Raw genomic sequence first — 20,087 nt, 5'->3', positions numbered from 1 at the left:
CAGGAACTTTTTTTCCCCAGACCTTTAGCTTTCCATCGCAGTCTAAAGTACCGGGAAGTAGTGTTGTCACGGTACCAAAATTTCAGTATTCGGTACCGATACCAGTGAAAATCCACGGTTCTCGGTACCAATTTTGGTACCAAAGCAAAACACAAAAATATGCTAATTAAGAAAAAAAAACTTTTTAGCACTAAAAATAAAACCAGTGCCATTCTTTATACTTATTTACAATTGTGTTTAAAGTTTTTCTACAAGTTATAAAATTATGAAAAACAGTAAACAAGTTTCACCCAAATTTAATTTGTCTTTTAATTTATGAAATTAACATGAAATTAATTTATGAAATTAATTATGAAAAACACATTTTATTTTTGGTAAATAAAGGGGATTTGCTATTAAAATTAAAACATGGAAGAAATATTGTGATTTATTTATTTAAAAAAGAAAGTTTTATACATCTTTTCAACAAAAGCAGTATCACATACATTTTACTAAATAATAGTAATATTTCTAGCACAATGCCTTTATGTAAATTTACTTCTAGGCCTAATGAATGCATATTTGTCATTTCAACTTAACTTAAGACTGGTGGTGATGCTTAAGATATTTTTGGTCATTGAGGCTTTCTGTAAAACAAATAGTAATAGATCATATTAATTATTATTAAAAGATAATACTAGTACTAATTCTACTATCATACTAATGTATATACAATGCACTATGAATTGATGAGCTGCTGGGCTCATGAATATTAATCACGTTGTCTGCGTTCGGTCAAAATGATCTGCTGAAATCAAAACAGGGACGGTAAGAGATCAGCGCCAGCCAATGAAATTGTCATTTGCGCATTAGCTCCGCCCACTACCGGAGAAACCGGTCTTCTGCTTGTTCGAAAATGAATATGAATAATTCTAAATGAACTCCATTCATTTAGAATAGTTTACATATAGCGTGTCGATTCAGCGTGGTAAGACTCTCGCTCTCTCTCTCTTTGCATGTGTGAGATACAGCGCTATCAGTAACGACGGTGAGTCGTGCGCCTTCACAAAGAGTTTACAGTGCATCAAATACAGGTGCGCTGTGCGTCCATTGAGATGAACTGAAAGGTTCAGATCGCTTGATAGAGAGAGAACTCTGAAGCTCAGATGCTGAAATTAATGCAAGCGTCATGCGCTTCAGTCTATGTAGTAAACAAACCCGCTCGTCTCTGCCATTCATTAATTCACAAAGAGACGCGCGGAACACGGATTCATATTTCAAACAACTTTTGCGGCTTAACATTTACAGATACTGGTCCATCTGGAGATTTGATTTGATTAATTTATGCTAACTTTGACAAATTCCATGACTGTCCATATTAAAAATGCAAGTTTCATTTTCATGACTGGATTTTGAGATTCCATCCTCGTTTTCTGCTTCGCGGAAACCATAGCGCTGAACCGGGTTTGAACGGGACCTCGGTACTACCGGTACTTAAAGAAACCTGGTACCGTCACATTTAAAATTTTTTAGTACCGACTTGGTACCGAAGTACCGGGTCTTTTGACAACACTACCGGGAAGATATTGGGCAAATATTCTAGTGACGTAGGTCTGCACACGTTTCTCAATACAAAGTATGCTGATTTTGGACTTGTATCCTCGGTAGTTCAGACTTTGCGCATTTGACTCTGGAGTGTTTTGTCCGCGATGATGTAAATCCGGTAATTCTGCAAACAGCAGCGTACTTGATAACATCAGTCAGCTCGCCTTGACTACTGCAATTTTCCTCACTGTATATTAACAATAAAACGAAATATGATATTAAATACCACTGCCTTCTTTCGTTTTCATTTAAACATAATAACAGCTGCAGAAATGTAATTAGTTCAGGGATATGTGTATATATACAGCCATTACAATGAAACAAAATATTATATACATTTGCCTTTTTTATTCTCATTTTAACATATAGATAAATTGAATACAGACCAAAGATAACCTGTTAGATTTACCCAAAACAAATTATATTTTATGTTTAACCACTAAAGAGAAATCAGAGCCAGCGACACACATCAGAAGGTATAGCCGAGGTGAGGCTGCTCTCGGTGGATACATGATTACTGAGCTCCTACTGATCGCGTGGAGCTCACGTCTCCAAGATCGGCGAAACACATTTTTAAATAGGTGCTATCATTATAAATAAACCACAGTTTTGAGTTTTAAACCACAACATTCTCGCCTTATATACTTTTAAAATGACATTTCATGACACAGTAACAGTAATATTTTAAAAATGATCTGAATAAATGGTGGCTGAACTCACAATGCTGCGTGAACAATGCCCGTGGGACGCCCGTAGAGCAACAGTCCTGTATGTCGGCGTGCTGCCCACACGGCTATCAGCGCCGATACAATGATTTTCAAAAGAACATTCTTCTCAGGATTTCAAATTCAAGTTTTTAAAAACATTCTTAGAAAATACTTTTGAAAATACAAAATATTCTTAATTTTATTTTGCTTCTGTTTGTTCACTTTCATAATTAAGACTTAGCCTCTTTATTCCTGTATTTGTATGTGTACTAAAGTATATTTAATGTGGTTTATTGACATCTCATCTGTTGTGGCATGCAAATAGGAAAAATTTTTGCATGTTTTTTGGCAACACCTGATGTCATAGGGATAGACAGCAGAGAGCAATGATATTTCTTTCCAAAGGTAAATCAAGGAATTATATTTACTTAATTATTCAATAAATCAATGTTATTGCAAATGTTAATGTACTTGTTCATCATTGTATCAGTGTTCTATTTGTAAAAACAACAAAGAGATGAAACGCGCTCTGTAGAGCAGTTTGTCTGTTTAGGGCTACTGTACAAACATAGTGACGACTTCCATGTAAGAGGACCTGCGGTGTATTTAGACAGAAATTGCTCAATCTAAAGTAATAAAAACATAACGGTTCAATAAGAAAGGTCTTTACACAGCTCTGGAAACGTTTATGTTTATTATATTGCATTTCTGTAAATAGATCATTGTAAATATTACACATTGCACCTTTAATACTACATGATGTATGATGTAGGGCTGTGCAAAAAATAGAATGTGATTTTCATGCACATCTTGTCAGTAAAGGCACTCCTGTGATAAGTAGTTATATCTCCAGCACGTGCGTTCGGAATTTTTATCAGGGAACCTCCTGGAAACGCTATTGGACTAGTTTTGGCTATTGGGCTAGTCTCAGATGGAGCTGTTAGCAACCACTACAAGGGTTCCTTAGCACAGTGGGCATAATGGAAGCTGCTCGTCCATTTTGATGTCCCTGTTTGAGTGCTGTGTTCAGCTCTGTTCAGCCACCTTTGACAACGACTGCCTATAAGCATTTATTGTCAAACAGTTGTGGCTTTGTCCGCTGTAGGACCAGAATGAGATGTCTCCGCTGGGAATTGGAAGAGGACACTTGAAAATAGATTCTGCTTAAGATTGTTGAGTAAAGATTATGTTCTTTGGAAATGGGTTCTACTTGTGGCCATGTGTTAAAGCTTTCTTAAGTCAAAAAAGTTGATTGAGGTGGTTAAATCAAATTTGTTTAGTCAGTGCAACATTAAGGTTCTGTTAGGTTTTTAGCTTGAACGGTTGCCCTTAGACTAACATTAGCATCAAGCTACATAACTGAGATTAATATGTTTTTACTTTTTCATTGTGTTTGAAACATGCTATTTATAGCCTATTATAAGCAGTTTTTCACTGCATCTGCCAAGCATTTTTCTTTTAAAAGTCCTTTATTGTTATGAAAAAAACCCAGTTCTCATGAAAATCTCATGCAAATTATATACTATCATAATCATGTTTATTATCTTCATGTTTTGTTAGTAGAAAGGTTTCTCTGGATTTGTTGTGGACAGAACAGAGTGTGGAAGTGTAGGAGAAGCTTGTCATCCAAGGAAGGTTATGAATGTGTAATATGAGTGCCATATGAGCAGCGAATTAGCTTCCTCCGAGTCAGAACAGCATAAACATTACTAACTTAACAAAATTAGTATACCTTATAATAGTATTTGTATTTGCTGCAGTTAAAAGCTCAAAAACTTAAACTTCATCAATGTGCAACATGTGAATTGCCCTTCCTTTTCGAGGGTTTATGTGTGCTTCATTGTGTGTAGTTGATAATAACATCCATGGGGTAATGGTTCTTTTAGTCATTTTAGATGTGTAATAGGCGATTTGAATATGCATACAATTGCATTGCTTCTTTTTAAAAATGCAACAAGCTGAGTATCAGAGGTTTTATTTAATCCTAAAGCGCTTTTTTAAGATGACATGGTTATATATTGGGTTTTGCCATAATCTCCCCAGTAAAGGATATTTTTAGTTTCAGTTTCATGCCGGCTTTTGTTTGCTTTAAAGCAGATTCTTCTTTCACGCTTACTGAAGGAACAACTGGGGTGAAAAAAAACATGTATTTTGCCTGAACTACCATCAGTCTGAACAAACATGAGTAAACGAGAAATGTCTTCATTATCTACAGTAATGTTACTAAGTAATGTCTTATGGACAGTTGAGTTAACATCCTCCTCAGCCAGTGTTTTCCAGTCCACTGCATCTCATCAGCCTCATTGTAGGTGACCCCCCCCCCCCCACCACCATCCTTGCACTTCCTGCCAATGGGATTGTGAAGGAAGCCTCTTCCTCGTCCCTGTGGAGTGCTTGGATGCATGTGTTGAACGGAGGGCATGTTTGAGCAAACTACTCTAGATGATCTAATATAGATGGCATCTAATGTAGATGGCTAGATACTGTTTAACAGTACACATCATGCAGTGTTGCTTTAGGATGGAACATGTCATCATGTGGGTTTGTTTAGACCCCCAGTGCTTTTGAATGAAGTCCTTAACTGTTGTGTCAGTTCGGTCTAATTTTCTGTTTTATTCCTTGTTCCCTGCACAAAAAGTTCAAATTGCTTGGGGCTCTTTATCATTTTCTCTCTCATAAAGGGCCTTCATGATTTCAACAAGTCCTTTTGGCAGCTTTCAGTAGAAGCAGCAGGCAATACACACAGTGCCTGCCAAAACCCAGGGTTCTGCCTAATGTGGCGAATCAACAAGACGCCCCTCATACCCACCATGTTCAGTGCTGTTTTTTTATTGATGGATAAAAGCAGGAAGGAGTGGCTGGTATGAGTATTTTTTTCATGGTAACGGTATATCATGATATAGTTATTTTTTGCAGAAAATTCAACCATAATATGTCTTTTATATTCCATAGTAATGTAGTGTTTTTACTACTTATTTAATACTACTTAAATGGTTAAATAAATAATATTATATAATATTATTTTTAATTTATTTTGAATCTATTTCTTATATAAAATATGATTTTTATACTTATTTAATACTCCTGAAATGTTTAAATAATACTATACTACATAATATTAATTATACTAAAAAATTGTTGTCATAAAAATATAAAAGGTTTAATGACTTTTTTTCTTATAACAAAAATAACTGATTATTAACATAGCTACAATAAAGTAAAACACAAAATATGTATAAAGTAAAAAATGTAAAAAAGTGCAGAAGAATTATAAAGACCAGTAAGTAACACTTTACATTAAGATCTTGTTAGTTAACCATTAGTTTAATATTTAAGTACCGTATTTTTCGGACTATAAGTCACACCTTAGTATAAGTCGCATCAGTCCAAAAATACGCCATGACGAGGAAAAAAAAAAAACATATGCACTGGACTATAAGTCGCATTTATTTAGAACCAAGAACCAAGATAAAACATTACCGTCTCCAGCCGTGAGAGGAGCCCTCTCGCGGCTGTAGACGGTAATATTTTCTCTTGGTTCATTTCTCTTGGTTCATGTCAAATTAATTTTGATAAATAAGTCGCACCTGACTATAAGTCGCAAAATCTGAATAATTTGTATTAAATAATTATTCACAGTATTTTGAAGTGCCCACTATAACAATATTTCATTAATTAATAAATATATATTATTAAACATTAACCCTCTACACAGTTTTGGGACATGCAGCATTATAATAAAAAATCTGGCATCTAGAAGAATTGGTGGAAGTAAACAGAGTAAATTATAGTTTTTTTGCTTGGTGTCAGATTTTTTAAAATTGCTTTGGTATGCCATCATATCACCAAGTCTTAAATCCAGGTGTTGCCTAAATCCTGCAAGGGCAACACTCTAAAGTGCTGCCGTTCCTGATAGTAGGATGCTTTTGCATATCCACTTTGTCATGGTGTAGATAGAGGGCTGGAGTGTATTGTAGCTGGTTGAAGAGAGTGTGTATGCACCATGTTTAAACTCTGTGTCATGGTAGAGAAGGGAGGGGTGGGTCGCTGCATTCATCATTTACATGACTTGCCCTACATCCTAACCTCTAGAGGAAACTCTGCTCGATACAACCCACTTCCTTCATTTGCATTTACCTTGCATCACATTTTGCTGTAGATTCTGAGCTGGTTTCCTCAAAACTGTTCATTCTTAACTATCATGACAGGAAAATAGGGGGAAAACAAGCACACGGTTTACTCAACTCTGAGTCACTCATTTACACGTTAGGGAAATTTATAAGGTGTATATAAAAAACGGCACAGAACGCTTTCGGCAAGGCAGCCTCCATCGCGGTGACAGTGACAGCATGCTGATTGCTTCTGCACTGCCTGGCTTCCTTTATGATTACATTTTAGTCACAGTTCTACTGATTTATTTAAATTATTGCATATTGCAAAGCATTTCTGCATGGTTTTTGAGAGTCAAAGCAATTGAGGAATGGTAATCTTGTTATGATTGAGTAGTGGTAAACTTTGTGCTGCCAGCTTTTCCTGGTGTCCACACAACCAACATCCATCAGTTAGAAACCTGCAGCATTCATCTTCTTGCATTGGACTGAGTGGGAGGGCTAGATCAGCAGGATAAAAAAAGGTCAGATTTGTCAGTTGTGAGCTGCAGTTTTGTTTGTTATTGTCATCTAATGTGTTGCATGAACCTTGACAGTGATAGACACCAAACCCTACTGGCAATTGGTTGTAAACAAGGTCGGCCTCTGTGCTGTTTTTGTTGTTGCTTTTGCATTGCCTTTTTTTGCACATGGCAGACCTGTAACACAAAAGCATTTGAGGCACATCTTTTCATGGCAGCACCAGGAGCAATCACACAACCTGTGCTTGCAATGAGAAGCCAGTTGAATGTATGTAAATCATGCAGACGCATGCGATTGCCTTCTTTATTTGTTTTATTTTTCAACAGTTTTCATATATGTGAGAGTGTCTTTTATGTTGAATGTGAATGTATCTGCATGATTACCATCTGTTTGAGCGCAAATCAGCTTGCTATTACTGTATGATCACGGCTATCAAAGTGAACACTGTCTATATGAATAGAGTGTGATTATTGACTTTAGGTGCATTTATATGATAACCATCTCTATAACTGGCCATCAGCACATCAGCACGTGATAATTGACTATATTACCAGAATTCATTGTAAATGCTGCATTCCTAGCTATCTCAGGATTTTCTGTAATTGGCATACAAAGTTACATTTTTTACTTAATTTTTTACCTATTTATTTTTCTTTCTCAATTCTTATTTTATTTTTCTAGTGCTCAAATAAATCACTTATATGATGTCTAAGTTCCTGTCTATTGTTTTATAATTGAAAAAAATATGTAGTGGTATGTTTAAAAATAGTTTGTAGAACCCTTCAACACAGGTAGTAAATAGTTTTTATATTTGGGGGGGTGGGGGGTGTAGGCATAGTCTCCGAAAAAATATTTGCAGGAATCAAATTTTTATTGATATCTTCTTTAGATTTGAAATATAAACTCATGAGACATAACCGTAACCCATGTCTAGATTCTATATATGGATACTTTTCTCCAAAATTATGTGTGTAACACACTGAAGTAAGGAACTGTTACAATTTTAAGTTGGGTAGGGCACTTTCAGCTGTGAGTCCCATAATGGGGGTCTGGTTAACAGGTTCAATAGTTCACCCAAAAATGTCATCATTTACTCCAACCTGAATGACTTGGGCTACTTTCTTTTTTGGAACATAAAATAAGGTATATTGAAGACTGTTGGAAACAAAGCTGTTTTCTAATGCAAGAACTAAAAAAACTGACATTTTGTATATAATTTATTTTTGTAAAGTGTCATTTTTAAAATGTATTTATTTCACACCACCAGCTATTACATTCTTTATATATTTTGTTACTTGTTATATGTAATATATTTTAAATAAAAATACATAACATATGATATATTTTATTAACTACATTTTATTATTTATTATGACATCTACATATATTTGTATTATTAATTACCTAGCACATAAACATTCTGAGCAATTCTTTTCATGTCATCACCAGGTGCAACCACACAGCCTGTGCTCGCAGTTGATGCATAAAACACTGTTTTGAGAAACCAGTTGAATGTATGCAAATCATGCAGACTCATTCCTTTGCAATACAGACCTGAATCCTCACCCTGTTTGCTGTATGAAAGCTGTGATGCATGCACTATAAATTGTCTGCATTATCATACTGCTGCACGCTTGTGTCAGTGTGCTGTGGCAAAGATGACGTGCTTAGACTGCAGGGTGCAGGCCCTCCCTCCGCTCACGCAGGCTGTAGTCTCTGCTGATACCAGGGGAAAGGCAGCCATCGGTGGTGCAGTTTGAGCACATTTTCATATGTAGAAAAGCGGATGAAAAGCTGCAAGATCTCCAACCTGACTTGGCAGCCCGATTTTCCCTCATATTTCCTTCTGATTTTATGTAGCTTGTGTTTAAGGACTAATATACAAGGGTATTCAGGTTTTATTCCCGATGCGAATTTATTCCCTGGGGACGATCTTCCCTGAGATGTCACCATTACCGCATAAAGGAAAAGTGCAGCTGAATCGACCATAATAAAAGCAACTAAGTTAGCAAAATTATGTACTATGATACAGCAGTTTAACAGACAACAGAATAATTTAATTAAGCGCCTGTTCAAGCAAGTTGCAAGTCTGAGTTCTCTCAAATGCATCAGTAAGAGTAAATCAGTATGGGCCCCTTTCACAGACTGACGATGCTATTCCACAGTCATTAATGTTGTATATCTAGTACTTTAAAAATAAACACAAACAGCGGACTTTAGAACATTGAACATGGAGCTGTTTGTATTTGCATTTGGACATTTTGCATGGAATGATTAAATATAGCTTTCTTTTGAAAATTGCAAATGACTTCTGTGACACATTCAATCTTTTTTTTTTTTTTCTTCATAAATTAGAAGCACATAATTATCTACTGATAAACAAGAGTATGTCTGAGACTGGTTTGAGACAGTTGTGTTGTCGAACCGTGCATAAATCGCAATACATAAATACATAAAATACATTTTTTACATGTTATTGTTATGCTACACACAATCCAGCAATAATCTAACACACACATCTGTTGTGTAAGAACACCCTTCTTAGTAGTATCAGATTTCATGGGGATATAATACATTTAATTTGTTTTAACTTAAATACTTGGGAAGAATAGGTTAGTTTTGTCTGTACTTGTTTTCTAATCTTCACTTGACAGCAGAAACAACTTGCAGTGATGTCTAGCAAACAGACATGTCGTTTCCTGACAAGTGATGCATGGCGATGACAAAATGACGTGGCCACTGCCCTTGTGATTCATGTTTGTTATATGTGGTCGAGTTGGTTTGATTGGGCCCTGTTAAAGAAGGAGAGCAGATGACACATTTGCTGTATTCTTCAGATGTGATTTACACACAAATCATAAATAGGGACGGCAGAAGCAGCCTTGTGCACCCAGGCTGTTTATTACTTGGGATCCTGCTGCCTTGCAGAATTATTACACCGGTGCGTACAAGGTTATGCCAAAGTGTCCTTGATTGTGTACCCTTTCTGCCTGATGAGACCTGTGTAGCTGGATTATTTGGAAAACTATTTTCTCACGTTCCATTTTGTGTCATCTGAGTGATGTGGATGTTTTCCAGGAATGAAAACATGTTCTCCGTATGAAGTTACCCAGTTTTGACTCTAGGTTCGACAGTGACGTCAAACTGCTTCACTTCGAATGCATTTGATGTCAGGGCTGCGTGAAGTATCTTGAGTATTCTGGTGCATTTCATAATTTATTCACCCTTGATTATCTCCTTCACTCTCATCAGCGCCAGCAGTTAGAACATATCTTTAGCTTCTAGACAGCTGGTTGTTTAATGAATCTTTGAGGAGGTTCATAGAACAAACAATGCTGATGAATCAAGTTCAACAGTAGTAAAAATGGCCATTCAGAATCACATTTGCTGTAGTTTCCTAGCAATAACAAGTAAACATTTTAAGATGGATGTTATATACTTACACAAAAGTCTAGAGAACTACAGTACCCATAATCATGATGCAAAAGGCACCAGTCACAAAAGATGCTGGCCATTTCTCAATATGCGTTCTTAAGTGATCTTGCATCCTCGTGTTCTCACTCTATGCCAGTGTTAATTTATACAGGGATTTTTGATTTCGTCTTAGTCTTAATCTTGAGATAAAAATGCTTAATAGTCTTAGTCACATTTTAGTCAAATGAGTCATATATAGTTTTAGTCGACGAAAAGTCGTAGCATTTTTGTCAACTTTTAGTCATTACAAAAATACAAAAATAGTAATTAATTCTTCTCACTTTAGACCAAATCATTTAAGCTTATGATAAATTTAAATCAAGGATTGAATTTGAAAAACTAAATAAAGAATGACCATTTTCATTTTTGGGTGAACTATCCCTTTAACATTAGTGAAAAGGGAGTAACTTGTAAAAAATATAGTTGCTCATATATAGTATATTTAATATATATAATTTATAATTTTTGAAAAAGCAGAATAAGACATTAAGACAAATACGAAAGAGATACAAATTAAACTCAGTTTATATATGAGAACTGAGGAAGTGGAGCATTCGCGTGCGAGAGTTTCTATCAGCGTTATTCCACCTATCCCACCTTCACTTTACTATAAGTTAATCAACAACGAATTGTGTCTCACCTCATCCCTACCCTTTCAGGTGCTAAGGCCATTGTTTCGGATCGTTAGTTCGTGTTTTGGTGGTCTTTCCATCTACTGTGGCTGCCATTCTGAGACTAGATATGCGATTGCCCCTTATCCGATTGCAATCCAATGACAGGGTTGCAAATTTTTAAGGACTAGACCAGTAGTCTATAGATGTATTTTGAATGTCCGGTAGTCCTCAAATAACATTATAGTCCCGTCTCGTCTTGTTTACGAAGACACGGCATGTATTTTGTCATAGTTTTTATCATCAAATTTTAGTTTTAGTTCTTAGTCTCCACAAGAACACTAGTCCGTTCTTTGCATTCTTGGAATTGAGAAACAGACACTGTTACGGTGTAACCATATGCTTTGCAGTCAGGTTTGTGGTGTGTTTTTGCAGGGTAGCATAGGCTGGCTAGATAACATTACATGATTTATAGAATGAGTAGTTAATTAATTTTTTTCTTAAAGGAACAGAACCCCCCAAAAAATCATACAGTGAAAGTGGATGTATCCAAGGACAGCTGTGGTCACTATTCATTACATGGGGAAAAAAGAAGTGTGGTCCAATCATAAGAGTTTGGAATGAAGTAAATGAGAATTTTTGGGTTTACATAGTCTTGAACGTTTTTTCTGCTTTAAAATTTTTAAGTGTTTATTCAAAGTTGTTGGTTTGGTCTTTTTTTTTTTTCAGAAATGCCCATGAAGAAAAGTAAATGTATAAATATTGATTTATTTTTAATAAAAAAATTAATAAATCAATGATTGAGGGGATTTTGAAGGTGAGTAAATCAGCAAAGGTCGCTTTGTAGTGTTCAGTATAGACTTCAGGGCCATTCAAATGTCGTGCCTAAAAACTCAGGAAAAAGCCAACTGCGCCACTTTCTGCTCCTTTGCCAACGATTTTCACATTTGATAAAGATATTAAAGCAGTTTTTTTATTTTTTTCTTGTTCAAATTCAAAATAGTTTTAGAGTATTATTGGATGTCACTGTTCCCACCAATCATTGCACAAGTTAAGGTTACGCATGATGACGAAAGCATGTTAGTTCGAGCCTTCCTGGATCTCATAGAGATTACATTGCAGTTCCTGCAGTTCGAAAAAAAAAAAAAAGATCTTTGAATAGAAGTCAGTGAGAGCACTCGGGGTGATTCTCAGTCTGACAGAAATCGCACAAAAAGGGGCGGTACTACACAAAACTCGACTCAACGCTGATTGGACTGTTTAGAGGCAGAACAAATAGTCTAGAATAGTGAAAGCTAGCATAACACTGTGGTTGAATGTGAAAGGAAAAAAAATCCCTCCCTTTCGCGCTTTGGTGGAGCGTCGCCCAATCGCTCTAATGGACCCCTGTAGTATAGTATAGTGTGGTAGTATCTTTCATAAATATTCTAAACATATCTTTGAAACCTTGTACAGTGCAAAAGTGGATATTCACTGTTGAGCTCTTACCAAAATCTGATTTGAATATATTGCTCAAATGCAAAGATGAGTGAAAAAAGTTTTATTCTTGCAGTCGGCCTTCAGTGACCTTCTTCCCCCTGCCATGTGGGATCCTTGGGAAATGTCATGTCAAAATTCCTCTCGCCTGCTCTGATTGATATAAACGTGGGCCTCCTCTGACCTCAAGTGCTCTGTGCTCTCCATGCAGCTAATACAAGCACACTTAATCCTTTGTTCAGACATTTGGAGCATGCTAACTCGATTCGCTGGAAAAATTATTCATTTGCAGGCTCTGTGCCACGAGTTCACTGACAGATTTTTGTTTTAAGAAGTTGTCAGTTCTCTGGATACACTTTTAAAAGGTGGTGATTAATGGCACATAAAAAATGTATGGTCTAATGACCCAATAACAATTTGCGTTTAACTCCCTAAGTGCACTAGCTGGTTATGTTGCTTTTACTTGATGCATTAGAGACCGCTCTCATCTGTCAGGTATGCACACTGAAACCTAGCGATTTGGATGCTGGGAAGGGCACCTAAAGGTAGGCATACACGGTGCGAATTCGGATGGTCGGAAGATCGTATGTCCACGCACACGTCACGAGTAGGGATGGGTACCAAAACCCGGTATTAAAATGGCCCCGGGGCTAAATATTGAAAGACCGTAGTATCAGTAAGATCTGACGGTATCGGTTCTGCTTTCGGTACTGGAGGGGAAAAAATTAATGTACTATGTATTTTTGCTTAATAATGTTATCGTGCACATTTTATCTCACCACACATTTCTAATGTGCGATCATATTAAGACGTTTGTCTGTGAGATCTGTGAGATGCGAACACTGGCAGTGCGAACACAGATCTGAATTATCCGGTAAGACTTTGTCAAAGGTTTAACAGACTCTGGGAATCGTTGTCATTTAGAAATGAGATTGAGAGGGTGTCTGAATCGTGATCGCGATCTTTTAATGATTAATCGTGCAGCACTAATGCGAACTCATACGACAGCAAAAATCGCACCGTGTAAGCCTGCCTTTACAGTAGGTACTTGTCGAATACAAACTGCATTTCTCTGAAATAATGATCTTTTTAAAGAAAGTAATAGTTTTTGCTCTTTGTTCTGTAAAGGATACAACTGAGAATTGTTTTTAATGTTCACTTTTATTTGAGTTTCATTGCAGTCAGATAATACTGCCGGACATATTGTGGTTAACTTTTTTTAAAGGGATAGATCACCCAGAAATTATATTAGTTATTTGAAAAAATATATATATATTATTATTATTATTTTGCTTATGCCGTTTTTATTAGCTGTTATTATTAAATATTTATATTTAGCTTTAATTTATTTTATTTCGATTTATTATTTTTTTTTAGAAAAAAATCTTAAATTAAAATGACCAAAACAGATCTTTAATAGTTTTAGTTTCAGTTAACAGCAGTGGTCCCAGAAGCTTTTCATTGCAATCTCATTCATTTTCAACGAAGCTTTTGTATTAAAACAACATGACACTGCTGGAATGTTGGATGAATATGTTTTTCAGGATAGTCTAGTTTATAAAATATGTGACCTAGCCTCATTGGTGTTCATTTCCAATTGGAACAATGAGAGCATCAGTTAGTGGTGTTTCTCAAGGTAAGCATCAAGTATTAGTCACTGCATTCAAGGTTTGTTTGAATCCACAACCTTAAGCATTAAGCTTTGTTGTGTAACTCATCTCTCACCATTTGCTAAGGCTACAGCCATGATTACTGCTTGAAATGATACTGCTTATTGTTAAGATAGGTGTGCTATTATTTACCAAGTTTAATTTGTCTGGCAAGAAAATATTAATAATTTAGGTTAATTTATGAAGCCTTAATGTTTGTATATATTAGATGTGAATTTTGTGATCTAACATGAATTTTAAATCACAGTTTTTATCAGAAATACAATTGCAATACATATTTTTTGTTCCCCAATTTGCACAGCTCTTATATATGGTATGTATTAATATGTCTATATTATACATATGAGCTCTGGCTCTGGTGTATTGTAATGGGGCTAGTGCTTTTTGCCTGTTCCTATTCTGCCTCCAGGCGAGCAAACATGGCCCGTCGTCCCGATTCTGCCACGTCCACTGCGGCACAGACCCACTTTCCCTGACACAGACCTCTCTGGAGACTCGCTGTTTATTTATTAATTTCTGCTTTTTCTCTCTTTTTTTGCCTGCAACAATAATGCCACCTTTCTCTGTACCTATCTAAAAATGTGAAACTTCCAGTCTAGATAAAAACCATTCATGAAAGGACTGAATTATAGCATATATAGCCTATTTCAGTCATATAAGGTTCATCAGATATCAGCACTCGGGACGTTAAGACCAAGGGCATTAAATCAGATTTGAAGCAAATTGAAATAATTCTCATTGGTAAGGCCTTAATGGAGCTTATTTCCAGTCTGACACTCCGTTTATGTCCTGTATACTAAAGATAAGAATCCCAGTGCCAGAAAAGTGTGCTTTCCTATATCATCGAGCTCAGTGATTTTTATTTTAGGCGATCATGCAATAAAGGGTTGTGTGCAGCTTCAGTAACATCACATTTATTGCTGTCAGAGTTTTGGTATCTCTGTTAGAAAGGCTTTGGAAGCAGTTCAGACTAATTACTTTGGATCAGAGGCTGCCAGATTAATGGGCAATAAATTACATGATCTGTTGTACTGTGGTTTCTTGCAGAGGGAGATGAAGGAGCAGCTGGCGACTCTACAGGACAGTGAGAAGGGTCATACGGAGGCTTTGCAGCTACTGCAGAGACAGCTCACCGAAACCAAGGTACACACCTGTCAATACATGCTATGCTGAAGAGGAAAATCACCCACTTAACCTGGTGCTCCATAAAACGAACAATTTTCCTGTGAGCTTCCATTAAGGGTCCGACCCCATCCATGTAAAACGATTGAAGTGAGTGCTGTTGTCATTTTAAATAATGTTCCACTCCCTTGTAATCAGAATCATAGCATAATATGTAATAGGTATAGTAGTCTTTATTGCTGGATGTTCTATGCCAGAGGGTCAATTCTAGATTGATGGACCAGGTGTGATTTATTAACCAGTCATCCACAAATTCAGCACCTTGATTCAAATGACTATTACTTGATATTGAAACCACGTCTCCATTTCATCTCTGAAACCATATCTGGAATCAGGTCTTGAGGAAATCGAAATGCAGCTGACAGTTTATTCTGCTTACCACGGCCATTACAGATTCATGGCAGGTCTTTCACTCTGTCTCTTGCTCAATTTTCTCTCTCTCTCTCTCTCTCTCTCTCTCTCTCTCCTCTCTTTCGCGCTCTCTCTCTCTCTGTTGACATTGAATTTCCAACAACCAAACTGGTTTATTGAGCAGATCTTTAATCTTGACACCTTGTTTTAATCAGTAAAACAAGAGACACCACAGTCAATACTGCCACATTGTCCCTCTCCCTGTTTTCTTCACCCCTTTTTTAATTACCTTGCTGTTTGGAAATGAAGATTATTGTGGAGGAAGAGCTTCCTGACACTGTGGACCTCTGTTGTTGGTCTTATTTTGTACAATTTCCGCAGTCCCACTGGTATGTTTGTTTGTGGACTCATTAGTTGACCAATAACACAGACATACCTTTATTTTTATATAGCCATTTATTTTTAGTAGTATATTTAGACATTTAAATATATATATATATATATATCTCTTCAAAAAAATGTATCTCGTGAAAACGTTTTTTTGGTAATTTGTTTCAAAAAGTGAAACTTTCATATAATCTAGATTCATTACATGTAAAGTGAAAGATTTCAAAAGTTTTTTTTGTTTTAATTTCAAAGATTAGCGCTCACAGCTCATGAAAGTCAAAAATCCATTATCTCAAAATATTTGAATATTTCCTAAGATCAAATCAGATTTTCAAAACAGAAAAGTTCAAGTTCTTAAGTATATTTTTTTTACTCAATGCTTGGTCGGGGATCCTTCCAGCGTCAGTGAGGTGTGGCATGGAAGCGATCAGCCTTTGGCACTTCTGAGGCACTATTGAGCCTTCAGCTCATCTGTTTTGTTGGATCAACTGTATCTCAACTGTATCAGTCAAGCACAATAAGTATTGGGAACTATAGTGCTCAAATTAAAACCCACAAAATTATGTTAAAATAGCAGTTTTTGGTGAGTGAACTCATAAACACTTGATGAGTCTTAAATTGATTTAAAGTCCTAAATGACTATTAAGAACTGGGAGAAAATCTGAAAATTCTTTGCTGATTTAACTTTTGAAGCTTGAATAAAGATGAATATGTATTCAATTTCTAGTTCATGAATATACATTTTATAGTTCATGTGAAGATTTTTTTCTTTCTTTTTTTAAGTTTAATTAAATTAAAAGTTATGTTTTTCAAAGCCTATTCATTGTAAAAAAAAAATACTAGCTTTAAAATATACTGTAATTTTGAATGGCTATAATTAATGGCTAAAATTGAATTCAATGTGGAATTATGACAATATAAATAAATTAATATGTTAATAATTGCGTATATTTATAAAAAACAAGTAAAGATTAATTGGTTACTTTTTTATTATCAGTTTGTACTACAAGTTCCTGGTTATATTGTGAGTGATTTTTTAGTATATGTTTTTCCAGAGAGAATTTTTGTTTTGTTTTCATAAGCTTTCATCAAAATATAATAACTTGCTTCATTGTCTGTAAGAGCCGATGTCAACCTGTCCTCTCTGACTGGTCATGTAGACCCACTGTTGACAATCCAATTCATTTTCACATTTCACAAAAATCTGTTTATTTTTACAAAAAAGTTTCCTGTTGTACAGTCTCATATTGCAGAAGTAAAATGGAGTGAAGGCCACGTTGAATATTGCATGTCATGAATTTTCAAAGAACAAATTCCTTGTAGTCTCTTTAAGTAGATTTAAACTCAACCTGTATCTCAGTAATTGCAATTTCTGGAGGCAGACCGTGTTTTCGTTTCATTGATCTCACAGATTGCATATGTATCTTGAAAGCTGCATTATACCTAAGGATATTTCAGTTCTTTCCCAGGCTGTCTGCTGAAAATGTAGATGTTTGCATTGACCAGACAGTCATATCCTGTCTGAATTTATTGATGCGGTGCCTTAAGATGCTTACGAAGAGCCCGACGCTTGGCATTGACATTCAGGACCATCAACGCAAAATACAGCCCCGACTCTCCTGTTGAGATAAGAGCTGTCATAGCACAACCTTTTTATGAAGGAGATTTATTGAGTAAACTGAATGCAATAATTAAGTGGGCTCATTGTTTCTAAATGATAAGTGGCTAATTCAGTGCTGTGTTAGAATAAAAAGATCATGTGAAGTTACTTTGTGATATTGTTAGTAGTTCTGAGGCAAACATCAATATTATTATTGTTTATACTATTATTATTATTCAATTTGAAGTATGTGCGATTTTTTTGACATTTTAAAAAAAGTATTTTATGTTCACAAAGGCTGCATTTATTTGATCAAAAATACAGTAAAAACTGTAATATATGGCTAAAGTCTGAAAACACTGTATTCAGTACAAACTGGGCTACAATAATATGTAAATAGCATGTATGTACATGATTTTGCTTTTGAGAAAAAAACATTAATGCGTAGTTAGAGAAAAACTTAAATTTTGAAGTCACTCTGAAATAAGGTCATAAAACACATACAGAACATTTGTTCACAAGACTGTCAAACCTGGGGCTTGTAGAATTTTTGATTAGAAATGATGTGAAAATCATCTTGTTTACCCACTCACAGAAAAAAATAGATTGATTTACATTTTCGAAGATCCTTTTTGTTTCGAAAGGGCATATGCCAGTAGGCGTGATTGACCATGAATTTTATTGTGATTTACACCTGAGAAGACAAAGGCTTGCATAATGAGCTTCATAATGAGCCTTTCAGTCAGCTGTGTCACTGAGAGGGAGGAGTTACAAGAAAGAATATGAGGACAAAATAAATGTATATAATTTTATGTTTGTAGTTTATTTAGAATATATTTAATTATCCCACAAAATAATTTGAAATTCACTTGCAAGTACATTTAAACAGTTTATTAGGAACAATCAAAGCTGACTTTCAAAGCTGAATTTTTAGCATCATTACTAGTGTCACACAATCCTTCAGAAATACTTCTAATATTCTGATTTTCTACAAAAAAAAAAAAAATATATATATATAAAAAAATATATATATATATATTTATATATATATAAATTTTGAAAAGAGCTGAGAATATTTTTTCAGGTTTTTTTGATGAATTGAAAGAACAGCATCATCTGTAACATGATTATTGAATTTATCATTACTTGTGTGCTAAATAAAAATGTTAATTTCTATATATACTGACTTCAAGCTTTTGAATGGTATAGTGTATATTGTTACACTTGGAATAAGACTGGATGCTGAAAATTTAGCTTTGATAACAGGAATCAAGTACATTTTAAAAGAAATTCAAATAGAAAGCAGTTATTTTAAATGGCACAAATACTGAACAGTATTACTGCTTTAGCAAAATGGTATTGACTGGTATGGGGTTATGTTGAAATATTTAAATGAACATCACATAACTAGTTTTTCCAAATTGTATATTGTTTGTGTTCTTAAATAAACTAAATGATAAACTAAATTATTAAAATTATTTTGATGGTCAATGATACTAGTAGTTAGGCTTGGGCAGTATCCAAATTTTGATACCGTCAAACCTCCTCCCTATTTTACCTCGGTATACGGTATTACCGTGAACAATAATAAAAATGATGACGTAAGGCTGAGACAGCATCACCAAACTGTTGGCTTGTGCCTAAACCATTCAGAAACTGAATACCAAACACTAATACTGAAACGATAACAAAATTGCATGCACAACAATATTAACAACTTTTATTAGCAACAAATAGCAATAGTCAAACAGAATTAAATTAACATAAACATACAGAACAGTTTTTGCGCAGAGACGCGAAAACAAATCAATAAAATCACTGTGCACGGATAGTCGAACATTCGAATATTCGTTCTGCTCTAATTATTCCATAAATAAAAATGATATTCAAATTGACATATTTTTGCTTGCCATAAAAAAAAGAAAAAAAGTCCACAATAAAACCTAATTCGGTCACTTTCTGTGATTCTCCACAGCATTTTTGAATATGTATGCAAGCAAAAATAATTAACGAATGAATAAGAACTGCTATCTTCTACAGTACTTCAAATATGCCGTGATAATCACAGAAAGTAACCGCATTCAAGAACATTGTTGCAGCATCTCTCAAGCAACGAATAAACACCGCTAACTAGGAGAATGCAGTGAAAACTCCTCTTCTCGCGTCTGCCCTAGACCCTCGGCACAAACATCTCAGGTTTCTCGATGAAAACATGAGAGAAGTAAGAAAAAAACCCTTTTTTGAACATTATCAGAACACTTTCCTTGATGCGAGTGGTGCGGATGCAGCCGCTGCCACCAACGATAAAGAGGATGCAATGCCCACTCGACAGAAAAGGCTGAGCCAGTTCTTCAGCGATTATTACAGAGAGTCCAACCGAGACGAGTGGGAACAGCTGGAGCCATGTATTCCAC

The 20,087-nt window shown here is 35.4% G+C and overlaps 1 protein-coding gene across 2 annotated transcripts in view; it reads left to right on the top strand.

Annotated features, from left to right (window-relative positions):
- Positions 1–20,087, top strand: part of LOC132126401 (E3 ubiquitin-protein ligase TRIM62-like) — a 62,231-nt gene that overhangs the window by 19,267 nt on the left and 22,877 nt on the right. For both annotated transcript variants that reach the window (XM_059537629.1, XM_059537630.1), the window contains exon 3: positions 15,201–15,296. In XM_059537629.1, coding sequence (XP_059393612.1) covers positions 15,201–15,296 — 96 coding nt within the window. The remainder of the gene's footprint in view (positions 1–15,200; positions 15,297–20,087) is intronic.

Source organism: Carassius carassius, chromosome 44 (assembly GCF_963082965.1).
Source record: "Carassius carassius chromosome 44, fCarCar2.1, whole genome shotgun sequence".
NCBI lineage: Eukaryota > Metazoa > Chordata > Actinopteri > Cypriniformes > Cyprinidae > Carassius > Carassius carassius.
The sequence above is the reverse complement of the archived record's forward strand: the minus strand, read 5'-3'. Positions and strand labels throughout refer to the sequence as shown.